The sequence below is a fragment of the Pteropus vampyrus genome, unplaced genomic scaffold, assembly GCF_000151845.1.
Source record: "Pteropus vampyrus isolate Shadow unplaced genomic scaffold, Pvam_2.0 Scaffold486, whole genome shotgun sequence".
NCBI lineage: Eukaryota > Metazoa > Chordata > Mammalia > Chiroptera > Pteropodidae > Pteropus > Pteropus vampyrus.
In genome coordinates, this window is record NW_011889267.1 from 1,111,878 (window position 1) to 1,130,808 (window position 18,931).

The 18,931-nt window shown below is 50.6% G+C and overlaps 1 protein-coding gene and 1 long non-coding RNA gene across 4 annotated transcripts; one reads left to right on the top strand and one right to left on the bottom strand.

Annotated features, from left to right (window-relative positions):
* Positions 1-5,648: 5,648 nt before the first annotated feature.
* LOC111732732 lies at positions 5,649-7,517 on the bottom strand. Its single transcript, XR_002777683.1, has 3 exons — positions 7,358-7,517; positions 6,702-6,883; positions 5,649-6,565 (listed from the first exon to the last, which is right to left on the bottom strand). It is a non-coding gene; the product is annotated as an uncharacterized LOC111732732 (long non-coding RNA).
* COPZ2 (coatomer protein complex subunit zeta 2) lies at positions 7,123-16,452 on the top strand. 3 transcript variants are annotated; one of them, XM_023524684.1, is made up of 10 exons: positions 7,123-7,271; positions 8,057-8,131; positions 9,693-9,774; positions 10,298-10,389; positions 10,845-10,900; positions 11,581-11,658; positions 13,556-13,607; positions 14,191-14,229; positions 14,889-15,003; positions 16,172-16,452. In XM_023524684.1, exons 1-9 carry the CDS (start codon positions 7,161-7,163, stop codon positions 14,940-14,942), a joined length of 639 nt encoding a protein of 212 aa, XP_023380452.1. In that variant the 5' UTR covers positions 7,123-7,160; the 3' UTR covers positions 14,943-15,003; positions 16,172-16,452. The 3 variants fall into 3 exon arrangements, with proteins under 3 accessions (XP_023380452.1, XP_011380989.1, XP_011380990.1); XM_011382687.2 differs by lacking the exon at positions 14,889-15,003; XM_011382688.2 differs by lacking the exons at positions 14,191-14,229; positions 14,889-15,003.
* Positions 16,453-18,931: the final 2,479 nt, after the last annotated feature.

Consider the following 18,931-nt stretch of genomic DNA (forward strand, 5'->3'; position numbering starts at 1 on the left):
TATCACCGTCGGAGCGCGGGATCCCGACCCCCCCCCCCTTTGAGGGATCCCACGGTGACTTGCAAAAGCCCAGTGAGACCTGAGGGGGCCGAGACGGGGTGCAGAGCATGTGTTTCGCGTGCAGGCGACGCTCGTGTCGCCATCTTGGGTCCTGGCAGCGGAAACCGTTTTGCCATCTTCCGCTCCGTAAGGGCCGGGCGGAACGCCCCTCGCCAGTTAAGGACGGTTGCGCCCCTTGTCCCAGGCAAGGGTCACAGCGTGGGAACAGCCCTGGGAACTGGTTGCCACGACGCGGGTGAGACGTTGGCGGTGTGAGGGATGTGGCGTAATCAGCGATATTTGTCAGAAACATCCCCAAGAGCGCCGACTTCCCTCTCGTCTCCCCCGCCCGACCTGTCACGGAGCTTAGTCTTGCCTTTCAGGAACTTTGCTCAGTTTCTGGTGTTCTCGAATCTCGTCTAGCCAACATCTCTGTGATTTTTCAAACATTAGTTTATCCCCAGCATAACTTGGGGGAACTTGTTAAACCTGCAAATTCCGAGGCCCCAGTCTAGAGTTTCTCATTGACTTACCGTGGGTGGTGGCCTGATAACCCACCTGCTTATTAAACGACTCGAGTCATTTTAATGCAGCTGGTCGTAAAATCACGTTTAGGCAATCACTGAGTTGGAGTTTTGTAGTATTTGTTCCCAGATGTGGAACAAAGAGGCGTCAACTCAAATTCTTGACTCCCAGAAAGATCCTAGTAATCTATTGATCCTTGTACAACTGAGGAGGCCAGCTGGTAATTCGTTAGATAAGAACGTCGAGTCCATCACGTGTTTGGAGAATTAGGAGGCTTAACTAGGTGGTTCACAGATTATAAAGCACTTTCACCACATGGAAATGTACACCAGTATCCATTCACTGAATCCTCAGAAAACTACTGAGGTAGTTACCCATTTCAAAGACTGATTCAAAGAGCACATGTTTTAGTTACTCTATTTACTATTTGTTTCCCAGTAAATGCTAGAATATAAACTCCACGAGGACTATAATTTTGTTCATTAACTGTTGAGTCTTCAAAACCTAGAACAGTGCCTGGAACTTAGTAGACACTCGATAAATACTACTGAATAATTGAAGAACTCAGACCTACGATTAGAAGTTTCTGTTACAAGAAATTAATACTTGAAGGAGATACAGTTTTGAAGGATATGGCATGTTACCAAGGAATTGGGAGACCGTTCAGCCCCTGCATTCATAAGAGCATGAAGGTATATACTGCTATTGGATAAGAAAGGAGGAGAAATCGAGGTGCAATCATTAACATACTAAGGGGTTGAGAAGGAAAATTAAAAAACCATAGAACTGAAAGATATCAAGCCTAGACTAAAGTTACAGGGCTTAAATACAAGACTACTTTGAGAAGATGGAAGAAGAGATTGACAAAGCAAAACAATTTTAAACCTTGACACGGTTTTATAACAAAAACTGGATGATCCTTTATGGGGAGTCAGGAAGACTTAGCACCAACAAAATTGTTTTGGACAAGTTCACTTGTATTTTCCAAGTTTCTTTGGAGCTGCATAGCAGGGTATCAGGTGGCTGCGATAAAACATAAAGTGATGTAGTGGATATATGACAAACATGAAATCAAATAAATATTCACTGAAATGGCAGCTCTAGGTGGGAAGGGCACACTGGAGTGATAATGTGTAATACTGTCACATCATATTGAATGCCTAAATTCATTTGGGGATTCTTTAATGACTCAAGTTTTTCGAGATAGCACTCTTATCTGTCTCCTTTCTCTCCTTTCTGGGGTCCTGGGTGTGGAGGGAGTGGCAGGCACTGAGAATAGGAGGGGCTCCATGTGAATCCTTAGAGAAGGGGTTCCTGTTCTTTTGCCTCTTCAAGTACTGTGTTTAAATGTGTATAATAATTACTCGAGTGTACAGTGGAAAGAGATGGATCAGGAACTGTATTGGGTTAAAGGAACTATATTATTGGAGTGCAGTTAGAAAAGTTTCCTGCTTAGCAGTCACATAAAGGTGATAAGAAAAAGACAAAGAATTGCTGGCCCAGTCCAAGGGCTGAAAATACTGTATAGATAAAAAGACAATTTCAGTCATCAAGCAGTTAGGCCTGGCAGGATGTGGGCACTCAGGATATCTAATACTCCATGGTAGGGAGTAGAGATTGAAAGACTGTCTTCCACTATGTCTAGAGTTCCAGATCAAGTCTGAGCAGGTGCAAACCTTCCCAGAACCCACTGATGAACCTTGTGAAATTCAGGGTGTGTTCTCCCATCCCCCCAAGACTCCTCCCTGTCCCTGGACAGCTGTTAATAGGATATTTACCCAAGAAGCAAAAGAAAGATCCCATGCTGATGTGTCATCAGTCTTGGTATATCCATTAAATCAGACCAAGAAGACCACTGGAAAAAGTGAGCACATGCTCTTGCTCCCTGAGGGAGAGGCAGAGAGCCATCAGTAAAACCAGGCCTTGCCCCTGCAACTCTAGACTGCACAGGAGAGAAGAGAATGCAGAGAGAAGCCAGGAAGAGGTTTCTAATGCACAGGGACTTGGGGTCACAAAAAGAGCCAGCTAACTATACACCAAAATCCCTACTTGTCCTGGTTATATCTGTTGACCCAGCTTCCTCTATAGAAAAAGCTGTTGCTGCCACCAGCTGGCACATCTATCCTTGTCATCCTGCAAGGGTGACACCTGCTAGGAAACCCTCAGAGAAGGGGATATGGGAAGGCAGACTGCCTAGGACATGGGTTTATTTTGAAACAGAAATTGCTTTTTCCCTGTAAGAGGAAATGCAGTTTTCCTGCTATTCTGGTTGCCCATTATTTCTTTCTTTAAAAGTGTTTTTAAATGTTGCTAATCTATATAAATATTTCTCAGTCTTCAACTTTCGTCTAGTCCAGAAGAATGGATTAGATACCTGCCTGAGATTTCCTTACAACCTCTAAGAGATTTTAGGATTACATCCTGTCAATACTAAAGGTTAGCATGTCTTGCAAAGAAATCAATTAGTTCTCTAGCTAATGCAGACATTTGGCACCTTTCTTACATGGTAAACGTTATTAGCAGGCTTGTTACCATTAAACCATCAAAATAAGTAAAGCTCTTCTGCAAGTCACCCTCTCCCCGTGCATCCCTACCACCACTGTCTTGGAAGATTGCTTCTCAACCCCTGCTGCACGTTAGAATCAACTGGGGGGGAGGGGTCTTGTAAAAAATATCAGTACCCAGGTCCCATCCCCAACCAGCTAAGTCAGAGACTCCTGGAGTGGCCCTGGGTATCAGAATTTTGTTAAAGCTCCTCCAGTGATTCTTCTGTGCAGCCAGAGAATCGCTTGGAGCAAGAATCCAAGTTAAGTAAAAATAACAGCGGTAATGTGTAAGCACAGACTAGAATCACCATCTGATTTTAGGATGCACTCTTTCTCAATCCAAAAATGCTGTCTTCCTTGACCTAACCAACGAAAATGCCTCATTGTTCACTCATGTCTTGGTGTAACATTTTTATGAAGCTGAGTTCAGTCATTCTGTATGTCCTCATCACATCATCCCAAACAATGTTGGGTAATTTTCTTTGTATAGCCATCAGTGTGGCATGTCAAAATCAAGTGCTATTATGAAGCAGGAAGAGTGGATATTTTGGACTCAGCTGCGTTCAGAAATCTGGGTCTGCCATTTACTGTTGAGGTCTCCTGAGCTAAATGGAGATAACAATATATATATTCACAAAGTGTAAAGAGTAGATTCTGTGTATAAAGGCACTCATGCATGGAACTGAATGTGAGGTCTCTTTCTTGCCCAACTTTCTCTCTGCCCACCCTACAACCTTATTTCAGAGAAAGCCAAACATATTGAAGAAATGAGAGCTGTCCTTAGGATGGTCAACTGGAAACCCACCCTGCAAACAAAGCATAGCAGCTTTCACTTTCTCTCTGGAGGATGCCACAAGCACATACATCCATGCCTCGCATTCTATACACACCTCCCCCTCTTGACATTATAACAAGAAGGATAGAGAGAGACTGTTACCCATGGGAGCTGTTTCTTCTTGTCACACAAGAACAGATGCAGAAATCCTAGGACAGACAGTGCAGAAATGTGGCAGCAGGAGGGTGAGTCAGAGGAAATAGAATGGTCTCACCTCCAAGGTATACCAAGGCACAGAGGGGAATCCATTTGAATCACATGCCTCCTGGAGATTCCAAAGGGCAGGAACTTGCACATGTGTGTGTGTATGTGTCAAGACCAATTCTGAGTCCAGCTACTCCATAGACTGCAGCTGGTTAGAGATGTGTACATCCCCACCCCCAGCACATCCACCCTGAAGGGAGCAGAGAGCTGGGAAATGAAGGCTGTGTTCTTTTGGAACCCAGCTCTGGCTTCCTCATTCTGGGGAGACTCTCCAGCTGTTTCTCTTCTGCTGCACGTGCTCGCTTCTCAGGTGCTTTTGGGTGCTTACACTGTAAAGTCCTCTTGGGACGATGCTCTGTGGAAGACACTATTTCAATACTGCACACTGACCTTGTATTTTTACACAGAACCTCATTAAAGGAGCATCCTAGGCCGGGGGAATGCTGAGGATGGAAAGGAGTCCTGGGGAGTTAAGGGAATTTGAGGAGGAGCCATCATCGAGGAGCATCTCTTCCTCGAAAAGAGGGCTCTGAATTTACTTACCACAGCACTTAAGATGTGAAGAGATCTCATTGATTACAGTAAGAGCAACTGAGGTGGTAGAGGTGGTGGTGATGAGGATTTTGTGGTTTTTCAGCTTCCTTCCCTGGCTTTTTCTCTCTGCTAGCCCTTCTGCCCCTCTCTAGCACCTTAACCACTCCTCCTGTAACTCGTCTCCCGCCTGTCCCCATGGAGCCATACCAGTTCCCTAAGTCCCCTGTCTTTGCAGGTTTTCCTTCTGCAAGCAGACCCTCTTTCACTGTGGCTACCATATACCACACAGAGGCTAGGAAATGCCTCTGGAGGTTTTGTGGTGATGTCCTTGTGAATATGAACTAAAAATGGACTGGCTCACAGAAACATTAAGGCATCAAAATAATCAAATCAGTATTTTTTTAAATAACATACCAAGCTGGCATGACCATTGACATGATTTCTGATGATCTGGAAGCCAAACAAATAAAATACCGCATTTCTGCTCTCCTCCTCCCTCCCCCTGCCCCACCCACCGTCCATTGTACCAAATGTTGGTTAATGGTCACTATAACTAATAGCCTGCAAGGAAGATTCAAGTGTGCCTTCTAAAACATCACAGAAAGAGGTTCAATAGATGTTTTCCTCAGATGTTTGCGTGGCTTACTCTCTCACCTCCTTCAGCTCTTTGTTCAAATGTCATCTTTTTGAAGGCTTTCTCTAGTGGCACTCATGAAAATGGCAGTCTGCTACCCCCAACCTCTCCTCGCATTCCTGATCCCAATTCCTGCTCTATTTTTTCTTCATAGCCCTTACCACCAACTTGCATATCGACGTTTATGTTTATTACCTTTCACAGAAATGCATGCACACAAACATTTGAATATAAACCCCATGGGAGCAAAGATTTTGTCTACTGTTATAGCCCAGTGACTCAAAAAGTACCTAGTACATAGTAAACACTCAAATTGTATAGCACAATAAAATATGGTTTCATTGATAAACACATTTTTATTCGTTTAAAATGCACAGTCTGTCAATATTTACACATGATCTCCCTCATCCTGAATTAATTTATTCGTTCACTTACTCATCGAATGCTTATTAAGTACCTGTCTTGTGCCAAGCCCTGTTCGGGGGCCCTAGGGATTCCACAGGGGGCAAGACATACACATTATCTCTTCTCGTAGGAGAAAAAAGCCTACACATTTGTAAATAAATTAGTAAAAATATTTAGAGATTGAGGAAAGTATAACATAGGAAATAAGTAGGGTGCTGAGGCAGAGGATGTGACAGGAGAAACCTGTCAAGTTAGATTCAATGGGTGTCAGAGAGGGCCTCTTGGTGATGACATTGAAGATGAGACTTAAAGAATGAGAAGACTTCATACTGTTCAGCAGAGGAAAACCCCATTTGGCAGCCATCTGGGATGAGTGTGTGTAGTGTCCAACATGAGAGGTCCTGAAGAGAAGAACGGGCCAGAAATGTTGAGTCTGAATCTGGATTCCATCTCCAGGGAGCTATTAGTTATCCGATCTTGAAAAGGTCTGAATCTCCCTTTTGTTACAATGGAGGTGATAATACCTACCTCATAGGTATGGGTTATATTAGGTAATGTATGTGAAAGCGTTTAGGTATGAAATACATGCATGATGGTGTTATGGATAAATGGGGCACTGTTAACTCTGTGCCATTTGAGTGTGAATTTCCCACTGGCTTTGAATGTCCTGAAGGGAAAGCTTGTCCTCTGGTATCTTTAGACCAAAGAAACCCAAGCATGGCAAAGCCTGATGCCATTGGTGGAGAATCTGTGCTGGTAGGCATCTGTCTTGTTTCTGATTGTGTCCCATCTGTGTCTTGGGAGACTTCTGTGGAGGGTCCCCAGTGGTCATGGCTCCCTTCCCTAAGTGGAGAGAAGAATGGGAGAAACTGTTTGTATAGAGGGGTCTATCCAGAGCTGTCCTCATCTGCTCTCACTGCTAGAACCTGTCCCTGAGACCCGAAGGATCACCTGATATATTTGTCCCCATGGTACCTACCAAGAGTTAAGAGACAAAATTGGACTTTGCCTGTGTTTTCTGCTGCCCCCGGGGACAGCCTGTGGACACCGGTGCAAATCAAATCCATAGTCCAGAAAGGCGGCAGGAGGGGACAGGGGGGCTGGTTCTAGGACAAACTGAAGAGGCAAAGAGCTCTTGGGCTTTCAGGAAGGGAAAGCAGCCTGGGAGGAGAGAAAAAAAAATGAGAAGTGGGGGTAGGAGAGCTGGGGTGTGAGGCTCAAGGCTGAGAGGGTGGGAAGGGTAAGTAAGGAGGGCACGAAGGAGGAAAGGGCCACGGGGGAAAAAAGGCACAGAGCAGGTAAAGAGAAGAGGGAGGTGGCCTCGGGGCGGGGGGGGGGGGGGGGGGGGGGGGGGGGGGGGGGGGGGGGGGGGGGGGGGGGCGGGTGAGCGCAGAGGCGGGGCGGCGGGCGGCGCTGTGAGCGGTAAGCAGCCAGCGGAATGCAGCGGCCCGAGGCCTGGCCACGTCCGCACCTGGGGGAGGGGGCCCCGGCCGCCCAGGCCGGGGGTCTAGCACCACCTGCTCGAGCCGGGGAGCCTGCGGCACCACGGGTATGGAGCAGGCGGGTGGGCACGGGGGTCTGGGGCAGCGGGAGCAGGGTCGGGTGAGGGTGGGGGTGGGGGGGCAGCCAACTCACAACTCTGCACGCAGGGCGCGGGGAACTTGATGCCACCATTGAGCAGCCCAGTAAGGGGGACGGGCCAAGGCCAGCGAGAAAAAGTTCCTTCTGGTGCGAACTCGCCAGGAGGGCTGTCCTGAGTCCGTGTGGGGCCAAAGTTCTAGATCAATTTGGAGAAGCTATGGGGACTGCTTGGGGGTGGGGGTGGATTGAGATTCTGCTGGGAGGGGTAAGGAGTGGTGGGGCCATCCTGGACTCGAGCTCCCAGGAGCGGTGGGGTGACGTGCGTGCTTCTGGAGCCCACCGGGTTCAGGGAGCCGGGGATGCGCTCAGAGCGCAGGTCCAGCCTGGACCCGGGGTCAGCTGGAAGGAGGAGGCGCACCGCTGTCCCCCCGGCCCAGGTTCTGTGATACACTCCGACTCGAGCTCTGGAGCAGTCAGTGCATGACAGAACTTGGGCCTGACGGACCTTCTGCACCCAATGGGCACAGCACCCACCCGGGGCCTGCAGTGGACCATCTACTTGGGAGTGGAACAGGCACCGGAGTTGGCCCTCGAGGCACAGGGTTGGGCCGGAACCAGCTATGGACCTTTGGGGCTGGGGTTACTGGAGCCAGAGCATGGACTCCTGGGGCCAGCAGATCCCATAAAGCTAATGACAGGACATCTGCCTTGAGTCAGGGGCCAACGGAGCTTCCCCCCCTCTCCCTGTGTCAGTTGCAGGAACCTTCCCTCTACACCATCAAGGCTGTTTTCATCCTAGATAATGATGGACACCGACTGCTGGCCAAGGTAACTTCCCAACCTCAATCAGAGGGCCCCTGAAGACTGTGCTTCAGCCCCAAGAACAGAAGTCCCCACCCAGCTGACTTTTCTGTCTCAGGAGAGACCCCACTGTGGGCTCTGTGACTCAGAGCAGCTCAACTTAGACCCTCCGAGGGTCATTCTGTCCATCCTCCTGCCTTGTGAGTGCTGGCCCCTGAAGGGGGAGCATGTCTCCCCCTGTTTCTACTCATGTTCCTTGAAATATCTTCTTATCATCCTTTCCACTGCCCACCTGACCCTGGGCGTGGAAGGGACCACCTGAGGGGTCACTGGAGTGTTGAGCCTGGGACCCGGGAGTCCTAGTCTCAAATTCTAAACAAGCTACCTCCACTTTGCTTCTACAGCTTAACAAACACTAGGGATTTAGTCTGAGGAGTCTAAGAATTTGAAACCAGACAGGATTTTAGAGACCACGTAATCTAACTCTTTCACAAATGAAGAAAATGCAGTTAGAGAAGCTAAACGAGTTGCCTGTGGTCACAAGTGTTAATATCAGGACAGAGATCTGAATTCAGATATTTGACTTGGAGCTCAGGTTTTCACTGCTTGAACTTACTCAGTTATCTGGTGTCTATCCCAGTGAACATGACCTGGGTAAACCAAACTAGGATCATCCAAAAATAAATGTCTACTGTCAACACCATTAACTATAGTAGGGCTATGGCATCTAACTAGCTATGAAATACATTACAGATTTGTTTGTTTGTTTGTTTGGGGCTGAAGCATTTTGTCTTATGCCTTCAGTGGCCAGCAAGGAGACAACTAATTTGCCTGCAGATGGGGTACTAAGTAGCAAAATACACACACAGAAAATTGAAAGCTGAGCTCAGCATACCTTGCCCCAGCAGATGCTAAGAGGTGGATCAGCAATGCCAAAGGTTTTAGGGCCTCCTCCTAGCAGGACACATCCATGTTCAGATTAAGAAACTGAGTCAGAGAGGCTCACCAAACCCAACAAAATAGCATCGATTTAATTGTGCAGTGTATGCCAGGAACTTTTCCTTAGATATTTAATCTTCCCCATAGCCCTATCTGAAGTCAAACTATCCTTGGTATTGAATCCCGGCTCTGCCCCTACAACTCGAGATGTCAGGGAAGTTACCTGATTTCTTCATGCCTCAGTTTCCCTGTCTGTGTAACAGGGATAATAAAGTAGCTGTTAGTGATTGTTGTTGTTGTGACCAAGGACCCTTGGTTCTACCCTCTTTCCTGTAGACTTAAGTTTGTGAAGAAACAGTATGATCTAGTGGTCACCCTAATCCTTAGCACACCACACATCTGCTGAATGTATGAAAACCTCTAAGAAATCAGGAGCGAACTCCAAAAACAGGCCTCAAAATTCCTCTGATTTTTAATACTTTTTTTTTTACTTAGAATTTATGTTTATGGGGGATAGTGCACAGTCAGGCCTAGAGGGCAATAAAGAGGAGATGGGGTACTCGGCCAGCCCCGACTGTTCCCTGCCACCCATCCATGGAGGAGCTGGGCTCTGTGGAATGGCTATCACCCCTTCTTCTCTTTCTCATAGTATTATGATGACACATTCCCCTCCATGAAGGAGCAGATGGCCTTTGAGAAAAATGTCTTCAATAAGACCAGCCGGACTGACAGTAAGTGTCTTCCCCTTCCTTGCCCAGATCTCTCAGACGCACACTGTCGTCTTTTCCACCTGGACGCATCTGTCCCCATTGACCCTGTACACCCACAGGCCATTCCCTTTTCTTCAGAGGTTCTCTTCCTTCTCCTTCCCAGCTGTTCTCTATTCCCTCTGGGAAACCACTTCCCACCCCTCTCAAACCCCCCACCCTCAGCACACCTAGTCCTCCTTCTCTCAGGGGAAGAGGCCACCTGAGTTGTGGGGCCCCCACCAGCCTGGAGTGGTCCAAGGCACATGGTGGGAGGGGGTGGAAGGTCGACCTTGAACCGAGTTAACTCCTCAGAATGAGGCAGTTGCTAGAAATAGAGGGTGGAGGGAAGGACACCGAGTAGCCTAGTGGCAGTGTTTCTAGGGCTGGTCTTTGCAAGAGTTCTTTGGAAAGAGAGGAAGGAAATAGCGGGAGAGATGCAGAGCCAGAGACGGGGACGAGCGGCCAGGCAGAGGTGGCCGGAACTGAAAGTCCCCTTCCCTTCCAGGTGAGATTGCGTTTTTCGGGGGCATGACTATCGTCTACAAGAGCAGCATTGACCTCTTCCTGTATGTTGTGGGCTCATCCCATGAGAATGAGGTGAATTCAGAAGGTTGGGGTGACGAGGAGGGTCTGGCCATGGGGAAATGGCTTGGAGTCTGGGCTAAAAGCTGGGTTCTGAGGGTTCCCAGCGGAACCTTTCCTTCTGGGCTCTGTGGGCTGGGGAGCAGCCAGAATGGTTTTTTTCAGGGATAAGGTATATCCATGATGCTGCTTAGGTTTCTTGGGAACCAGAGACGAAGTCCTCTGCAGAAACCTTTGTTTCTTAAACATCACTAGAGAAGGATCTACTCAGTGCCCCACAGCGGGACACTCCAGTGTTTCCCAATCCATACACGGGGAGGTGCCCTCCCAGGGCAAGTTGCAGTCAGTCTCCAGCCCTGTCCTCTCTGGAAAAGGACAACTGCCCATGCAGGTAGGCTCTGAGGTCTCCTTTTGGCCTTCTTAACCTCAAGCTCTCTCGTTTTCCTCCTCCCATATCTGCCCACCCCCAGCTGATGCTCATGTCTGTTCTCACCTGCCTGTTTGAGTCCCTGAACCACGTGTTAAGGTGAGTGAGGTCCTCTGCCTTTCAAGGCCCCCATCTCCCAGGCCTCGGTACATCACAGAGGCAAGGCTCTTCCTCCCTGCTTTTCTCCTGAAGCCCCCACAAGGCTAAGGCTGGAATTGAAGCACCCCTCCAAGGCCCCTGCCCTTTACCTGACTTCCGTAGTGTCACTCAGAGCAGAGCCACGCAAGGGTATGGCCAGAAAATGAAGTCTAGACCAGCTAAGTGATTTGCGTGAGGTTACGAACTGTTTATATCAGAACAGAGACTCAAATTGAGGTTTTTTTTTGACTTGAAGCTCAAGGTGGTTTTTGTTGCACCCCCATTCAGTTATTTGGTATCTATCCCAGTGAACATGACCAGGGAAAACCAAACTAGGATAAACCAGAAATTAATGTTCCCAGTCAACACAATTAACTATAGTAGAGCTACAGCACCTAAACTAGCTATGAAATGGTGGGCACAAGTGTGGGAGGTTGGGCAAGGAGGGCTTAAGGAAGCAGGCCTGTCCTCTGCTCAGGAATCCTTTGCATAGGTGCTACCCTCGCTGCCCTTGACATTGTCCTTCCCAGAGCCTGCTGGGTATGGTGGGGAATGGGTGGAGAGAGGGGGTCTGTCGCACTTAGGCACGGACCTAGCTCCTCCTGGCCATGGGGAGGCTCAGGAGCTGTGTCTGCCTTCAGGAAGAACGTGGAGAAGCGCTGGTTACTGGAGAACATGGATGGAGCCTTCTTGGTGCTGGACGAGATTGTGGATGGCGGGTGAGGAAGGGGTGGAGAGAAGAGGGGCCGGTCAGGGACACTCACAGTGGGGAGGTGCCTTTGAGGGCCCTTGGCTCTAGGTTGCGCCCAGCACATTGTTGGCTCTCTGGCCAACTTCTCCCTCCCTTCCCCAGCATATTCCCAGTGATCTCATTCTCCGCCCCTGCACCTCACTCATGAGGATGGAGGTTAATTTCAATGTTAGCCAAAGTCAAGCAAACAGGAAAGGAATCTGATGTCCAAATATGGCTCACTGTTGAATAGGCAGAGTTTGGGAGAAATGGTTTGCTATCCAGGGCCCAGGAGAAGCAGGCAGAACAGACACTTTCTCCTCCATGGAGGACTTTGTTCGGGCAGAGCCCTGCTGCCTGCATACTGCCCGCTCTTAGAGCCCCATTCCAGCCGTGGCTAGATTCGTGACCTGGGCCAGCTGCACGTTCTTCTTGAGCCTCACTTTCCCTGTCTTTCAAATGGGGATGATAAGGCAACGACTCATAGGGTATGGGGATTAAATAATGTGACGCCATGGCAGGTCCAAGATCTAAAGCCATGGGCTTTTTCCATGACTTTATATCACACGCCTGGGGGCAGGGAGCTCTGGGAGATGGGGTACTGCGGGATTCCTTCCCCTTCCCTCCCTATTGACTGCCTGTTACTGCAAAGCCTTGTGTTAGTTGCTGGGACCCAAGAGAAAGTGGAAAAAGACCAGATTTTGTGGAATTAGAAGCATATACAATTTGGTGGAACCTCTTTAAGGAAAAACACACACACACACACACACCCAAGAGAAAGTGGAAAAAGACCAGATTTTGTGGAATTAGAAGCATATACAATTTGGTGGAACCTCTTTAAGGAAAAACACACAGACACACACACACACAGACACACACACACACAGACACACACACACACACAGACACACACACACACACACACACACACACACTCTGACAAATACAAAATGAGGCGCAGGGCCCAGGAAGGGCCTGTGCAAGGGAGGACATAGCTTTCTAAGCTTCTGGGTCTCTGCCTCCATAAGGCCCAGTCTCTGCCCCTTCAGTAGCTTACAGTTTCCCTCCAAGGAAAATCAGGGAAGTGTCAGTCAAGTCAATGCCTGAACCGGAGCCTTGGCCTGAATGCTTCTGTCTTTATGGATAAAAGGACCTGTGGTGAGGGAGCCTAGGGCTAGGGTGCCCCAATGATGGGGCCTGGAAAAAACTCTCAAAAATATTTATTCATTCCCCTGGGACTGGTCCAGAAATAAAACTAGGCTTCTGCCCAGGAGGAGCCTCACCATGGTCTGTCCCAGCCACCATGAGGCCCTCATGCCTGCCCCCTGTACCCTGTACACACTCACAGATGGCCCCAGAGAATTCCCAGGGCATCAGGAAAGAGTGTCCCCTAGCTGAGAAAAGCCTTGATATTTGGGTCTATCAGAAGGAAAGATTCCGATTTTTGGAAGTCCATTTTTTTCACGTACAGCATGCCCCCTGTGGCATAAATAATAGTGAAACAAAATAGGCACCCCAGGGGGCGCCTTTTTTCACTCATCTGAATCCATCCCTAGACCCAGAAGATGAAGCGAACTTCCAAGAGTTCTGAGTTTTAGAGCCCCTCCTTTTGACACCCCGATTGTTCTAGACTGGACTCACCCCATTTCGCAGCTTTTGCCCAATGACACTGAGGGCGTGACCACCAGATTCGAGGTCTAGAAGAATCAGAGCCGAGGGCTCTCCGTGGTGAGGGAGAGGTCTGACCTGAGGAAAAGCAGTGGGGAGGTGCCCTGGGTCAGTGGGGAGGTGCCCTGGGGGGATTTTGCAGGATATGGCAAAGGACGAAAGGGGCAGGGGGGAAAGAATTGTGTCACCAATTTTCTTTCTGGTTTCTCATCTTGTAGTGTGATTCTGGAGAGCGACCCCCAGCAAGTGATCCAGAAAGTGAATTTTAGGGTAAGAGTCTTCCCGCATGCCCCCTCAGTCACATCTCCTCCAGGCTGCCCTCCTCGTCCTCCCAGCCATCTGTCCTCCCTGCACGTGGGCTGCCAGCCGGATCCGGGGAACGCAGAAGCAACCTCGGGGACAATGCACTTGTAAAGGGAGCAGCAGTTGGGGGGGGGTGTCAGTTAGTAAGAGATCTCCTGTCCTCTCCCCCTGTAGAATCATCCAGCTCCTCACCATCCTCCCTGGTGGGAAGTGTAGGCTGGGGAAATAAACTCTCAAAGAGACCAGGTGGCTGCCTTGGCCTTGAGGTTGGGAAGTCGCAGTCTAGATAGAACCTCTGGCTTCTCTTGCCCTTTTCTCCCATCTTTATTCCCTTCATTCTCTGACTATCCATGTACCACAGACAGGCCCCAGGGGTCTTGGCTTCCAAGTGACGGGCTGCAGGCCTTCCACTAACCAGTGATACAGGTGCAGTTCGTGATTCCCTAAGCACTGCATCACCTCACCCCCCCACCCCCAAGGCCCTTTACCTCTTTCTTCACCCCCTACCCTCACCCTGGTCTGACCACCCTCTGACACTGCTTCCCTGCAGGCAGATGACAGCGGCTTGACTGAACAGAGTGTGGCCCAGGTAGGCCCCCTGCATCTGCCTTGGCCAGAAATGGGCTAGAGGGAGAAGTAGAGCAGAGCCTCCCAGGGGGACCACAGTGGGGCTGTCAAGGCTGAGAGGAGTCAGAGTGTGAGAGGGATGAGGTGGCGATAGGCCATCTCTTGGAGGGAGTCACTGGAGGCTTCCAGAATCTCCAAGGGGGAGCGAATCAGCATTCGCGAGAGATACACACCCTCCTGGCAGCCCACCTCATCTCCTGGCTCGGCATAGTTAGATCGAAACCCTGGGGTAAGCTGCCCACTCTGGAGATGGCTGTGTCACTTGCTCCCCAAAGCAATCCAGGGACTCAGGCCCCCGATGCTCCTCTCAGCCTGGAAAGGACATCAAATAGAATTTTCCTCCAAACCCTCACCCTTCTCCGTTAGGTCTATGTGGGAATTGTTAAGGGACCCTGAAACCTGTAATAGGATCTAACTTTCTCCACTCCCCACTTGTCACCTTGCCCCTGAGTGACCTGGCTGTGAAAGAGTCCACCCTCACCAGCCCCTGCATGGTCCTACCTGGGGGTGCATGTGGGGCCAGAGGGAGGTCCCTGGATTTGTGGCCTGACTGGTTTCCCAGCTGTATAAACCTCCTGCTTGTCAGGCTGACTGCTTGACATCTGTTCTGTCTGCCCACAGGTCTCTCTGCCCAGACTAATCCTGCTTTTATGGAGCTTCCTGCCCTGGCACTAACTACCTCCTGCTGTGGTGGCCCAGGCTGAGATGGGCGTGTAACATTTCTGTGGAGCCCCAGGTGTGGTGCCCACTTCCCTGTCACTGCCCTTGATGCTTACTCTGCCTCTCCCTCTTCCCAGTTCCCCAGGCCTCTGCATACCCTGCTGGAAGGAATGAGGCCACATGGCTGTTTTCATATCCAAAAGAGGTTAGGGAGCAATGAGCACAGCAGATAAGAACACAGGTGCTGCTGTGAGTCATCCTGGGATGTGTGCACCACCTTACCGCCTAGAATCTGGGTGACCCAGGGCAAGTTACTCAATCTCTTTGGGGCTCACATAATCACAGGATACTCCTCAGTGTGATTGTGAGACTTAGACGAGCTAATGCAGAGAAAGCTCTTAGCACAGCTCCCCTTTTCCCAAAGGGGGAAAGAATGAAGACATAGCACTTTTAATGGAATTCTTGAGTAAAAACCAAGGAATTACAGGTCGTGAATGGGAGGCGAAATGGCTAGCAGAAACAGGAGAACCTCAGGGCTAGGCTGTCCTTGAGAGAGCGGGAGACCGTGCGGGAAGAAGTAACAAACAGTTTGGGATGGACCTTCTTCGGAAGGGAATGAGGCTTGGTAGCCGGAGGGACAGTCTGAAGGATGTACCTGGAATCACCACCAAGTTGGGATTGTGTATGCACAGTTGTATGGATTTATGTAAGCATGGGACTGAGGTTTCTTCAGCAGGATGCGAGAGTGAACAGTCTGAGTACAGGTGTCCCATAGCACTGTCTGGCCAGCCACCATTTGCCTGCCGTGCCACATCAGCAGTGGGTTGGGGTTTGGAGGACACATTGCCAGCCAAGGCTGGAGCTAGAGTTTTGTTGAGGTGTCTGGACTAAGGAAGTGTCAGGCCTGGTTCCAGTCTCTGCCTAGACGTGGCACTGTGGGCAGGAGCTCACATGGCATGACCTGGGGAAGACGGGGCCTGCTGCCACACCCACGGCTGCAGACGCAGAAACCAGAGGGCCGGGCAGGTTTGGGCCTGGGCTGGGAGCTGGCTGCAGCCATTTGGACTGCTCTTTCCCTCTGGATGGCCTGTTTCTGCTTATGCCAGGCAGAGATGAACTGCTGCCACCTAGTGACCAGAAGTTGCAGGGACCCTTACAGAAGGTGGGCTATAGACCTCACTGCAGTGTTAAGGCACTTGACATCCCCCCCAATTCTTTCTCTCAACCTTTCCTTCAACCCCCAGGTTCTTCAGTCTGCCAAGGAACAAATTAAATGGTCGTTACTGAAATGAAGGCTGTGTATTCGAGGCTTCCTCTCCCCAGATCATTTCCCCAATCCCAGAACCAACTCCTGAGGTCTCTGGCCAGGGACTCAGATGCAAAGGTTAGGCTTCAGCATTGAGTCACCCCTTCTCACTGCCTTGGCCACCTCCTGGGCTGTGAGAACCAGCTGAGCTGCCTTAATTCAGACCTTAGGCATCCCTAGCCCCAGAGTCCTAATAAACTTGCTTTTGTCTACTACCAATGGTCTCCTCTCTTGGCCTGGAAAATGTGTGTTCTGTTGAGGGCTCCTGCACTTTCTGTGGCTTGCCTTCAAGATGCCCATTATCAGGGCTTATTCCAGTTGTTGTGTGATTGGGGAGGGATGAATCAAGAGAAAGGGGACGATTTAACATAGGGGGTGCGACAGGGATATCACATAGCCCCATATTGGTGGGGAGGACTTGGTATTAAATACCAATTGTGTAATAACGAAAGAGTAATAGGAATGGCGTATACTCCGGAAAAGGAGGCAAAATATTGTACTCACATGGTGGCTCCGCTGGGGATTCTTTGAGTCACTTTTCTATTCCTAGCTTCCAGAAGGGAAGGGCATAAGGCTTCCTTTGGACAAACTGAGGAACAGCATGTCTATTTTTCTTGGCATGCTCAGGACTGCGGAATTCCTATACTGGCATATACTCTGGGCACTAGGGCCCTGCAAGCTTGCCATGGCGGGACCCGGATCCTGGGGGTGAGGAAGTATCAGCCAGTCCCCACCGTGCCTATGTGTCCAGAGCACCCAGTATGCTTCAAAGGCTATGAAGAATTGCAGGTCCAGAGGCAGAGAAGAACGGAGAGGGTCCCCAAAGGCAAATGGGAAGGATGGAGCAAGTCTGGGCCATGAGACTCCTCTTCTGTCTCCCTGTCTCAGAACCTCCCGCTTCTGTTTTTTTCTCTGACGCGTACACTTTCTGAGTCCACGCACATATCCCTTCAAAGAGTGCCTAAAGTTCGGGGCCGGGAGAACTTGTTTCCCTTGATCCCTTGCTAACCTTAGCAGCGGGTCCACGCCCTGCCCCAGCCCCGCCCGGGCCCCGCAGACCCGCTTCAGGAGCGCATCTGCGATCCTATAGCGCCACCTGGAGGGAAAGATGGGAAATGCGCACCCTCTGGGTCCCACTTCCCTGACTAACCCCGCCCCCAGGGCGGGACGACCTTTACTTCGGCGACTTCAGACTGGGGCTCCAAAGCCGGCGACAAGGCGTTGCCCTGGCAACCAGCACGCTTGACCCGCCCTGCGAGTTCCGCACCAGCGTGGGCACAGGAATTTCCGCCAGCCGCTAACTAAGAAAGCGGCGAGCCCTGGGTGTTAATTGAGGCTGTTCTTGTGGGTTTCGCGTCCTCCATTATAAAACTCTCGAAGATTGGATATTTATCATGGGAATGACTACTTCTGTAGAGAAAACGATCTAGTTATGTAAACTAATACATTGTATACACTGTACCATTTTGGTAAATAATGCAAAAAGACAACTCTAACAGGGAAAAAAAGTATGCAATTAAATGCTGTAGAGTTCAGGGGCCAGTGTGGCTTGACGGGAAATGAGAAAGTCTCCAGAAATACTTAAGCAAATATGCGGCCTCATCCGGTGCCCGGCTCCAACAACCGCCTCAAAATGACCGCAAGGACAGGAGGGGCAAATTCGCTTCCTAGCAACCCGGTCGCGCCCGCCTGGCCCCTGCGATTCCACTTGTGCATAACTGGAATGGGAAGGCTCGGCGCTTCCACATACCGGCTTATGGAATCCTGTGGACTGAGACTGTCCCCGTTTCGCGGAGGGGCACGCCGAGGCTCTGAAAGGTTACACTGCCGCAGAGCCGGGCTCGGGTAGGGAACTGCTGGAGAAAAGAGAGTAGGTGGCTTTCCCGCACCCCCTGCGCTAAGCCGTCTTCAACCCTCGCCCACACAGGCACTGGACTGGGTTCAGAGGAATTAGACGAGGGGCCATGGCAATCCAGAGAGGCGACCAGAAAGGTGTCCTCGCCCGCTGTGGCTAAAGGACTATTGGGAGGGGGTTGCAGCAAAACAGCCGCTCACTCCCGCGGCGGGGAGAGGGCTGCGCAGAGTCGCGGGAAGACCTGGGTAGACCTGGAAGGGAGGGGCCACTGCTCCTTTCCCGGGATCCCAAGTTTGCAGGTAGGGCCCTCTGGGGACAGAGGAGGAAACCCCGTTGCGTCCCCAACCCCTTCTCAGCCCCCACAGCCACGCGGAGCCACTAGGACCGCGGTACTGGCCGTCTGCCTAGAATTCTCTCTGCCCTCTGGCACTGGCTCTCCCCAGACCGCCTCATTAGTGCTGCCCCAGGGGCGAGCCCGCGGGCGCGGAGGGGAGCTGTCTGCCTCGGACCGGGTTTCGGGAAGGGCAGCCGGCGTTTCCGGGCGGGAGTGGCCGCCTGGGCCTGCCTTCCCAGCTGCTCTCACCCCCTGTGGCCCCTCCGCGTCTTTCTGCACCCTCCTCCCCTTTGCCCTCGTGGGCGACCCAGAGGGTCTCGGGTGCACGTGGGAAAGGGAACTTCAGGACTCCGCCTTTTCCTCCTGCTGATCTGGCGCCAGAGCACGTCAAAAATAGAGACCCCAGGGGCCTGAGTCTAGCCCGAGGGTGCACACAGAAGCCCTGGCCCCGGGGCTCTGGTACAGAGGGACGCTAGCCACGCCTACACTTGGCTAGGGACACAAGTAGT